This window comes from Denticeps clupeoides, unplaced genomic scaffold (assembly GCF_900700375.1).
Source record: "Denticeps clupeoides unplaced genomic scaffold, fDenClu1.1, whole genome shotgun sequence".
Lineage (NCBI taxonomy): Eukaryota > Metazoa > Chordata > Actinopteri > Clupeiformes > Denticipitidae > Denticeps > Denticeps clupeoides.
Genome location: NW_021629877.1, coordinates 28,291 through 39,162, shown reverse-complemented (window position 1 = coordinate 39,162; position 10,872 = coordinate 28,291). Strand labels below are relative to the sequence as shown.

Below are 10,872 nucleotides of genomic sequence, written 5' to 3'. Positions count from 1 at the left end.
TTGGTCTCTTGAGCAATGCAGTAAATGTAAATTTAAATTTAAATGTAAATGCAGTGCCCCCTGTGGGCCAGGAGATGACATGATCAACAATGATCCCTTGTATGAATGACAGAAAATTACAGCTATTAAAACAGAAAAGACCTGATGTTAAATAGCCCACCTCAGGTGGACCCACCAAACTCGAGATATGAAATAAAAAAGATATTAATAGTAATAAACAAATATCTTTTGAATTTTATGAGCAGCTAAGGCATCAGCTTTGATCAGGAAATGTGCAGAAAAAAATGCACACCTGGTAGACCCTCCTAAACAAGATGATTGGCTCTGTGCAGTTCAGCCCACTCTAAGATCACTACAAATACAGCAGGAATTCTTCACACACACACTTTTGCTCTCACCTCTTGCACAACCTTCAGGAGTACGGGAATGGCTTCAAATCCTGTAAACAAGATTTTTGTGTACGAGCATCCTGACTTTCAAGGAGTGAGCCGGGAGTTCACTGAGTATTGTCCAGACCTTCGGGATGTTAGTTTTAATGACTGTATCTCCTCTGTGAAGGTCATAGGGCAGCCATGGGTGTTATACGAACACCCCCACTGTCAGGGTGCCATGTTCTACTTTGAGGAGGGTGAATGTCGATCAGTGGTGTGGCATGATGCAATTTCTTCACTGGAACAGGTGAAAGAAGATCTGACAAATCCTCAGATCACACTGTATGAGAATCAAAACTATGGGGGTAGGAGCATTACCCTCAACTGTGAGACCAACTTATGTTTTGGCAGTTTCAATGATATGATTTCTTCCTGCCGAGTGGACAGAGGAGCATGGGTCCTCTATGAGCATCCAAACAGAGGTGGTCGTTCAATTCTGGTCAGAGCTGGAAGAAAATTTCCAAGCATAGGCTGGATTGACAACCAAGTGTCTTGGGTTCGTCCTCTTAAACCTGGGAGACCCAAGATAACAGCAGAGCTCATCTGGGACAAGAAAGAAGAAAACACCAAATCAGTCGTCATTGACTCCATATGTGGTGTGAATCGTGGAAAACATGAGCAGACCTTCTCCTCTGAGCTCAGTCGGGAGTATGAAGGTTCTGTCACCGAGAGCTTCAACTTCAGCAATGCTACACAGATAACTGTGGGGATGTCATTTGGGTTTGATATTGGTATAGTGAAATCAGAGGTCAATGTGTCTGTGAGTAACACTTTCACTGTGGAGAAGGGGAGCAGCAACACCAAGACGGAAAAGAAGGGTGTGAAGATTTCCATACCAGCCACCATTCATCCACACACCAAGCTCACTGTGAATGTTGTGAGAAAAGAGGTTGATGTGAAGGTTCCAGTCAAGATAACGATCCAGTCAGGCTATAGCTCTTCGACTGAATACGGGGAATACAGGTGCCAGGCTGGAAACTCGATCTTGGCTGAATACCAAGAAGAGGACATTTAAGGCTTAAGTAAAAAAAAAAAAAAAAAGAATTATAACCATATCATATAGACAGCAAACTAAATACTACTTACTAATAATAAACTTAATTTTTACTTTGTAATCTTATACGCCATAACCTATAGAGCATTTCTTGATTTCATTTTTCCATAACTAAAATGCTTAAAATGTAAGTCTGTCAGTCTTTATATATTGGTGTACCTCTTGTGATTTACATAAAGCTGGTGTGATTTTTCCTATATGTTAACCTAAATTTATTAGTACAAGTGAAGTGATTGTCATTGTGGCAATTATTATTAAATGATTAGCATTATTAAACTAAGCATTTTTTCTTTGATGCATCAAATGTTAATTTCTTGTAGTTATGCATTAACTAAGGTCCAGCAAAACAATTATTTTATCCACATGCAATCACATGCCACTGGGGATGCCTGTTACTGTGCATTTGTTCATGCTGGTCCGAGGCCACGGTAAACAGGGAGGGCTGCATCAGGAGAGGCATCCAGCATAAAAAAACTCTATTCATGCAGACAACCACACAAGTTGATCAGCAGTGATCTCCCATAACAGGAGATATCAAAGGGAGACTATGAACAGACAATACACAATAATTATGTATATTCTGGATAAGCAGATTTGCAATACCTATGAGAATCATGAGATCAGAGTGATATATTATGGAATAAAATAACACATATGTATATACAGATTAAAGAAATGAAAACAAACATCTAATTTCTGGAATGTGTTCTCTTTTTAGACATCAGAAGCATTATTGTCTTCACAAATTTCAGAAGAGTTCAGGTTTTTCTCAGAACTCAGTGACTAAAACAACAAAAAGAAAGAAAAGCCTCGTTTTCATTTAAAATGAGTCACCAGTGGTTTAACACACCAGGGGCCTGTTTCAGAAAGGAGGTTACAAGTGAAAAATGTTAAGCCTGAAATGAGAGAAACTCTGGTTTTTCCGTTTCAAAGTGGCAGGTTTGTCAAACTCGAGAAAGCAGGGTAAGTCAAGCCTGTTTCTGAAAGAGAGGTAACTTTTACCCAGAGTCAGTTACCGTGGTAACTTACTCTGTGAACCTAACCTGGTCAGGAACCTGTTTTATTCTCTAAACTAATGGAAGCTTACTGTAGAATATCGGGTATGCGGAGCATATTAGTAAGGCCACTGTATGCAGAGCTGTACAGAAAGTGTGCTTCGCTCTGAAACGCTGCACATTTGTGTAGTGTTTCCTGGCCACAAACCCCTGGGAGTCATCAAAGAGGAATTTTACAGAATTGCTGGTCTGTAGTGTTCAAATGTTTTTAATATGAAAAAATATATATGTTCAGTTAATGAAATTTTGCTGTGCCCTCTGAAAGTAACCTAATATTCAAAATTACCTTCAGGATTTCCCAATGTGGTTGGATGCATTGATGGCACGCATATCTTTCCTATCTTTGCACCAAGTGAAAATGAGGCATACTATGTTAACAGAAAGTCAATCCACAGTATTAATGTGGAGGTACACTGAGTTACATGCAGTTTAGAATGGTGAAATACCATATAGCAATACTATATCTCATATCTTATTCTTTCCACTGTGAAGATCATATGTGATGCTGCACATATTATCACCAATATTGAGGCCAAGTGGATCGGCTCTGTTAATGACTCACGAATATATATTGTGAGTCTACCCTAAGCAGTGGTAAGTAAATGTATGCATTACACACTTGGGCACTTCAATGCAGCACTAAACCAATGTAAACTTTTTTTACAGCTGCTTTTAAAGCAGTTGACTGCTTTCTACTGGGGGATAGGGGCAACCCATGCCAGCCTACACTGGTAACCCCTTACCCAGAGCCTGAACAAGCACCACAGCATTGATTCAGTGTGGCACATAGTAAAACTAGAGGCAGTGCCAGTGCCTACGTCACCTCAGGGTCACCCCTGAGAGGGCCTGCGGCATCAATGTGGCATGTGTAGTTCTCCATAATATTGCCATTTTTAAAGGGGAACAACAGCCTGCCCTACACATACATGACCCAGGGGAAGACCCCATCCACACTGCAGATTTCCAGGATAGAAGCGTGGTCCAAGACCATATAAGCAACTATTCATTCTCTGATTAATTCAGCCACCACCACAAAAAAGAAAATTAAAGAAAAAATAGGTCACAACAATTTATTTGGTCTTTATTCCCTACAAATTAAAAAGCAACTGTTAAAATTCTATATTCTTTCCAAACTTTTATATAATCCACTAATCACAATACACACCTTAACTGTAGCTTGTGTTTCAGAATCTCGATTTTAGGACCTGTCGATTGTTTTTTTCTATTTGTTTAAGCAGATGCATTCTATATAACTTCTTTACTGGTAACTGAAAATACAGTAGATTAGGGTTACATTATGTTGTACATGACTTCCATTTAATTAAACTCTGGCGTTTACGGTACATCACTGAACTGTGCTCTCTGGATCAGCAGAAATGGTGTCCTCATCCCCTACATCCTGAGAAGATGAGCATTTGGTTTAGCACACTTTATAATATTACGTACCCAACTCAATACACCAGAAATTAGGACACTTACAACTGCCTGGGTTTCTGTTAAGACAGGAGGATCCGCAAAAGGCAGACATTGCCATCAGAATCTTTTGAGACCAATCCAAAAATGAAAGAAAATAAGTACATTTTATATATGTGTGTGTGTGTGTGTGTATGGGTGTGGGTGTGTGCAGCCCTCTTACATTTGTGTCCTGGGGAGTGACTGGCTCTGATGAACACCCTACAGGAATTCCCTCAGCCACTGGCCTTCCAGAGTTCAGACTCAGGGCCATCTCCTCAGCATTTGTGAGTGGTGGTGGCGCAGGGCCTCCCCCAGTCTGGCGAGCGTCTGCCTTCTTTCTGTTGGCTGAAGAGACATCAAATGAAAAAGAGCACTGTATGAAAACGGCATTAGACATTTATTGCCATTTACATAAGTGTCATTTGTAAAATAAAAAAATACCTACATCCATGACATGCTCAAACCTTACCTGATTGAATTATGTTACAATTAGATTCAATACCATAGTTTTTCACTACTGGCTCTCAACCCCCCTCCTGCAGGAGGCTTCCCCTCCTGCTTCCCCACCTGCGGCCCCACCAGCACAAAGAAATGTCACCACAAATGTGAGTGTCGCATGTTATTGTTTTAGGGGGCCAGGACACATAGCCAGAGTCTATCATGCAGAGCTATGTGGTACAGCCAGAGGATGGCAGAAACGGACAATATATACTGTGTATATTGTGTTATTGATAAACCTCTCTTGACCAAATGAGGCGAAATATTTTGAGAAAAAATATTAATTCATAAATTACACTTCTCTGACGTGTCAATGATTTATTAATGAATTTCATGTCATAATATTGCAGATACTTCTTGTATGTTTTCTGTCTATATTATGAGCCATTGCTTCAAGTTGTGGGAATAGGCATAGAGACAACTTCTGGCCCACAAGGTGGCATCATAGTCTCATTTTTGTGATTAACTTCCCCACCTGTTTCTTCTGTGTCCTGATCGACCTGCTTCACCTGCTTGCATTTAATTGAATTCAGCAGACACAATACAGCAAATTACGGCAAACTGCTTCTCTTTCTCTTGTCTTGCAATTTTTGAATTTTCTATGATGTTTCACATCATAAAGGTTTATGAAAAAGCGAGAGCAATTACACATTTTCTGTATTAATTGTGGAATTGACATTTACAGCTGCTAAAACTGAAATCACAACCTGTCAGAATGTATTAAAAAATAAAACATTGAATGTATGCTTACATTTAACGTTTTTGCATTTTATATTAGCCAAATGGTTATTATTATCTCTCAGTACTTGCACTATCTTTTGTGCACTGTGTGCTGTGTATCACAATGACAATCACTTCACTTTCACTTCACTTAAAATCAGCCTCTGCAGTGCCCTGCACCTTCACACAGCCTATTAAGAACTTGCTGGGGCTCACATCCTGGTCAATTCTTCAGGTAAACTGCGATTGTCAGCCTGTTAGCCCATGTGTTTCATCAAATCTCTTTTGAGATTTGGGGTCCTCAGTCCTTCTCTCATGATAGCGAAATATAGCAGAATACTAGAAGACCTAGTTGACATCAACAGTGATTTTGCAATGATTTAGAAATCGCACAAAAATCTCTTATTCAGCAAGTACAGCCTGATTATTCCATGTTAAAAAACGTCAAACAGGAACCAGAAGATGGCAGTAAAAGGCAGTGCTTGAAGTGGGAAAGCAGTATGACCATTCTTCATTTTTAAGGATTTTAAATTTTAAATGGAAAATTGTATCTTCACCACAATGAAGTTATGCACTTTTAAAATATGGGGGAAAAGCCTCAAGTCAGAGACCTCAGAGTTCTCTCCTGGCCTTCTGTCTGTACATGACAATTTAGTTTTCTATGTATTTAAAGCTTGCTAAGGATGCGCCAGAAGATGTTTGTAATTTTTTCACATTTATTACATGCAGAGTGCAAACATGACACCAGGCAGGAGCCTGGACCTCAAAAATGAATGGGGCCACCAAGCACAATTTATAACGCCCCATTCTTATTTGTGTTTCTCTGCGGCTGCTGCAGCAGCACGCAGTCTGCGGGGACCCTGCATGCCACCTGTTGACGTGGCAGAACCATGATACTAAAATTGGGATATGCATAAATGATTTCCAGACTGGTTAGTTTTCCAAATCTATATGCTTGCCGAACATGAATGCCATGTTTTACAATTACAAAAAACTCCCTATGTTCTGTCTTTGGTGCTTTTGGTATATTTAATCTTTTGTCTAATAACTATGCCATGGCGTGTGAAGGAGGTGCAAATGCCTGACAAAGAAAATTGTGATTTAAGTGCGAATAAACTGAAAACAAAGAAAGCAAACGAACACTGAAACAGAAAAGCATCATGGACAGTGAGACATCAAAAATGCAGGACAAAAGTGTGAAGGAGAAAACCAACATATAAAGAGTTCCATCGAGCAGCAAGTTGGGGTGATTAAAACCTGGCGAGTCCAAGGCTGCTGTAGCAACCCTTGGATCCCAAAAGTGATCCCTTAAAGTTTTCTTTGCTTTATTCAAAATTCATGAAAAAAGCAGGAATTCTTCACACACATACTTTTGCTCTCATCTCTTGCACAACCTTCAGGAGTACAGGAATGGCTTGAAATCCTGTAAACAAGATCTTTGTGTACGAGAATCTTAAATTTACAGGCCTAAGCCGGTCTATCGGGGTGAATACATCTTCTATGAGGAGGGTGAATATCCAACAGTGGAGTGGCATGATGCCATTTCTTCAATGGAAAAAGTGAAAGAGAATCTGACAAATCCTCAGATAATGTTGTATGAACATCCACACTATGGGGGTAAGAGTATTACCCTCAACTGCGAGACCAACATATGTTTTGGCAGTTTCAATGATATGATTTCTTCCTGCCGAGTGGACAGAGGAGCATGTGTCCTCTATGAGCATTTAAACAGAGGTGGAGGTTCAATTGTGGCCAGAGTTGGACAACTACGTCCCAAGTGTCTTGGGTTCGTCCCATTAAACCTGGGAGACCAAAGATAAGAGCAGAGCTCCTCTGGGACAAAAAGGAGGAAAACACCAAATCAGTCGTCATTGACTCCATCTGTTGTTTGAATTGTGGAAAACGTGAGCAGACCTTCTCCTCTAAGCTCAGTTGGGAGTATGAAGGTTCTGTTACTGAGAGCTTCAACTTCAGCAATGCTACACAGATAAGTGTGGGAATGTCATTTGGGTTTGATATTGGTTTAGTGAAGTAAGAAGTCAATGTGTCTGTGAGTAACACTTTCACTGTGGAGAAGGGGAGCAGCAACACCAAGACGGAAAAGAAGGGTGTGAAGATTTCCCTACCAGCCACCATTCATCCACACACTAAGCTCACTGTGAATGTTGTGAGAAAAGAGGTGGATGTGAAGCTTCCAGTCAAGATAACGATCCAGTCAGGCTACAGCTCTTCGACTGAATACGGGGAATACAGGTGCCAGGCTGGTAACTCGATCTTGGCTGAATACCAAGAAGAGGACATTTAAGATGGCAGGAGGAGTCAAGAAAATAAAGCATTATAACTATATCATATACACTGCAAACTTAATACTGTCACATGATTTCGTCATGTGACCGGGAGTAACACGGAAACGAGGTAACGTGACTCCTATATATTAGGCTGGAGAGCAGCTGCAAATTGCTCAGTCATTGAATGACGCACGCCATTCGACTCGGCTCCGAAAACCCGCTCCCAGTAAGACCGTACCTGTCCTCTCTGTTCTCCTGACCCTCGAACTCCTTCCTGTCGCCCTGTCCTGCCCTGTATCGTGTCTTAATACGCGAACGACAACATCAGTGTGGTGTTGCGGCTTGCGCCGTCCCCGTTCGCAGATTAACGTGGAGGAACTTACCTGCCTCCCTGCGTCCCACCGCACTGAGGTCTCTCGTTTCCTCCTACACGTCTCTCTCGTTCTGGTCCCGGTTCGCGTTACAGAATGACAGAGCCCCAACTACGCGCTTCACAACTCGCTGCTTTATGCGATCGAATAGCGCGGCAGGAGAATCTTTTTGGAAGTCTGTCGCAGGAGGTTCGCTTCCTGCGGCAGCGCGTTCATGAGATGACTGCCGCGCACCGAGACCATGAAGCGGCGAGTGCGGCGCAGAGCCCTCGCCCCCCCGCGGTTCCCGAACCCAGTTTGCCGCTCCCGGAGCGCTGGAACGGGACCGAGGGGAGCGGCGAGGTGCTCCTCACCGCTCTCTCGTTGATTTTCGAGCTGCAGCCTAGCCGCTACCCCAGTGCCCGGTCCCGAATCGCCTTACTCCTAACCCGGCTCGGTGGTTCCGCAGCAGAGTGGGCGGCTGCGCGAATTAGTTCCCCCAGTTCTGCGTCTCTCTCATATGCCGAATTCGTGGAGGAATTAAAAATCACCTTCTGTCATCCGGACGGTGTGGAAGACGTCGCGTCACAGCTGTACCATCTGCGCCAGGGTTCCTCATCAGTCAGCCAGTTTACCGCCAGATTCCGGACCCTGGCTGCAAAGACTCCTCTGGGCGACCACGCCCTCCGGATGATGTACTATGAGGGACTGGCCCCACGAATTCGTGGTGAGATGGTCAGCCGGGAGATGCCAGCAACGTATGAGGCCCTCATACAACTCGCGATGCGGATTGATCGCCACCTGCTGGCACTCCCGAAAACTGCGGCCCCCACTCCGACCCTGCATCAGACCCCTCGACCGCCTCTATCACCACTTCCGCCCACCGTCACTCCTCCAGACCATAGGGGGGAACCCATGCAGCTGGGACGGACAACCCTCACGCCTGAAGAGAAGCAACGGCGTTTTCGGGAGGGTTTGTGTGCATACTGCGCTTCCCCCTCACACATCCGCCTGACCTGCCCTATTCGTCCGGGGAAACAGGACGCCCAGCAGATCAGCACGGCGCGGCCAGCTAGGCCCCTTCCTCCACATCTGATGCCACCGACCTCCCGACTCACTCTCCCGGCCGTCCTGGAATGTAATCAGCGAGTCATCTCCACCACAGCCTTTGTGGATTCCGGGGCGGCTGGAAATTTCATAGACCACTCCTTCATCCGACAACATCACATTCCCCTGGAACTCCTCCCAAGTCCTCTCACAATCACCTCCGTGGATGGTCATCCTATCTCCGCAGGACCCATCATTCACCGCACGGTCCCTCTTCATCTCCGGCTCGACTCGCATGTGGAGAAGATCCAGTTTTTTATGACCAATATTATCACCTCACCACTCCTCCTCGGGTTCCCCTGGCTGTCCCTCCATGAACCCCACCTTTCCTGGTCATCGGGCGTGGTGTTGGAGTGGGGAGCGCACTGCCATCGCCATTACCTTCTGCCACAGCCCTCCCCGTCTGCCTCCTCGAACTCAGAACCGACCCGTCTTGTCCTAGACCATGTCCCCTCCTGCTATCACGATCTAGTCGCCGTCTTCAGTCCAGCCAAAGCTGCCCAGCTGCCTCCCCACCGACCAGGCGACATGGCCATTGACCTGCTGCCAGGAACCACTCCCCCGAAAGGACATCTCTACTCCCTCTCGAAGGCAGAGCAATTGGCCATGGAGCGGTTTGTGGCAGAGGCGCTTCAAAAGGGCACCATCCGCCCATCGACTTCCCCGGCCGCGGCAGGGTTCTTCTTTGTGACCAAGAAGGATGGTGGCCTGCGAACGTGTGTGGACTATCGTGGACTCAATAAAATCACAGTCAAAAATCGAACACCTTTACCTTTAACCAACACCGCCCTTGACGCCCTCTCGGGAGCGAAATACTTCACGAAGTTGGATCTCAGGTCGGCCTACAATCTGATTCGTATCCGAGAGGGCGACGAGTGGAAAACCGCCTTCATCACCCCCACTGGTCATTTTGAATCCCTTGTCATTCCATTCTGTAAAAAACCACACACATGAAGACCATGTGGCGAGGAGAAGAGAATAGAGCGTGTAGAAAAAACTCTTTCTCCCTCCACACAAAGCACTGTATTCAACCACTCCAATTTGATGTTACCTGGCAGAAAGAGGCATGGCACAACAGAGGTTAAAAATGAACAGTTTCTAATTTATTAACATCGGTAAATAATTATTGTAGTTACATGTGAATATTGAATGTAAAAAGGTACCAAGGTTACAGAGAAAGTAAACATGAGAAGAAAGGGTAAAGAGGGAGAAGAGAAAGAGAAGGGAAGATAAAAGCCCCAGAAGCCTTCCGGCTTCTGAGGGAAAAACCCCCCTGAGCAAGATAGCTCAGAGGCCTCCTTTTCCACATGTGCGCAGACCTTTATACCCCTGGCCTACAGGAAGTTGTCACTGTCCTACAGGAAGTTGTCACTGGCCTACAGGAAGTTGTCACTGACCAATCAGAACCTGTTGTTTCTGATGTCACGCCCCCGGTGCCTCCCATTTGGTGAAGACAAAGAGGGTGGGCGGTCCTGACGGCTGATACTTCGCACGTTGATGTCGGACAAAAGGCATGTAAAAACCGGGGTGTCGAATCTTCACCCTCAACCATCGACACAGGAATGTCACACTTCCCCCTGCAGACATCTGTTATGCAAGACAAATCAGGCTCCCGCGATGAGGCCATTCAAGCGTTTCAATCTTTGTGTCGTCATTTCACCACCGCTCCCATTCTTCAACACCCAGATCCTACCCTTCCGTTTGTTGTAGAAGTGGACGCGTCAGAGGTGGGTGCTGGCGCCGTCCTCTCTCAACGCGGTCCGGACCGGAAATTGCACCCGTGTTGCTTCTTCTCGCGGAAGTTCACCCCTGCACAGCGGCGATACGGGGTGGGGGACCGTGAGCTGCTGGCAGTCAGGTGGGCCCTCGAGGAGTGGCGGCACTGGCTGCCAGGCAGTGACACCCCCTTTCTGG

General features: G+C 45.0%; 1 protein-coding gene and 1 long non-coding RNA gene across 2 annotated transcripts; one reads left to right on the top strand and one right to left on the bottom strand.

Annotated features, from left to right (window-relative positions):
* Window positions 1–398: 398 nt before the first annotated feature.
* On the top strand, window positions 399–1,784 carry LOC114776360 (epidermal differentiation-specific protein-like). Its single transcript, XM_028966786.1, has one exon. It carries the CDS (start codon window positions 427–429, stop codon window positions 1,444–1,446), a length of 1,020 nt encoding a protein of 339 aa, XP_028822619.1. The 5' UTR covers window positions 399–426; the 3' UTR covers window positions 1,447–1,784.
* Window positions 1,785–3,750: 1,966 nt separating this feature from the next.
* On the bottom strand, window positions 3,751–7,940 carry LOC114776361 (uncharacterized). Its single transcript, XR_003745439.1, has 4 exons — window positions 7,885–7,940; window positions 4,177–4,340; window positions 4,020–4,080; window positions 3,751–3,939 (listed from the first exon to the last, which is right to left on the bottom strand). It is a non-coding gene; the product is annotated as an uncharacterized LOC114776361 (long non-coding RNA).
* Window positions 7,941–10,872: the final 2,932 nt, after the last annotated feature.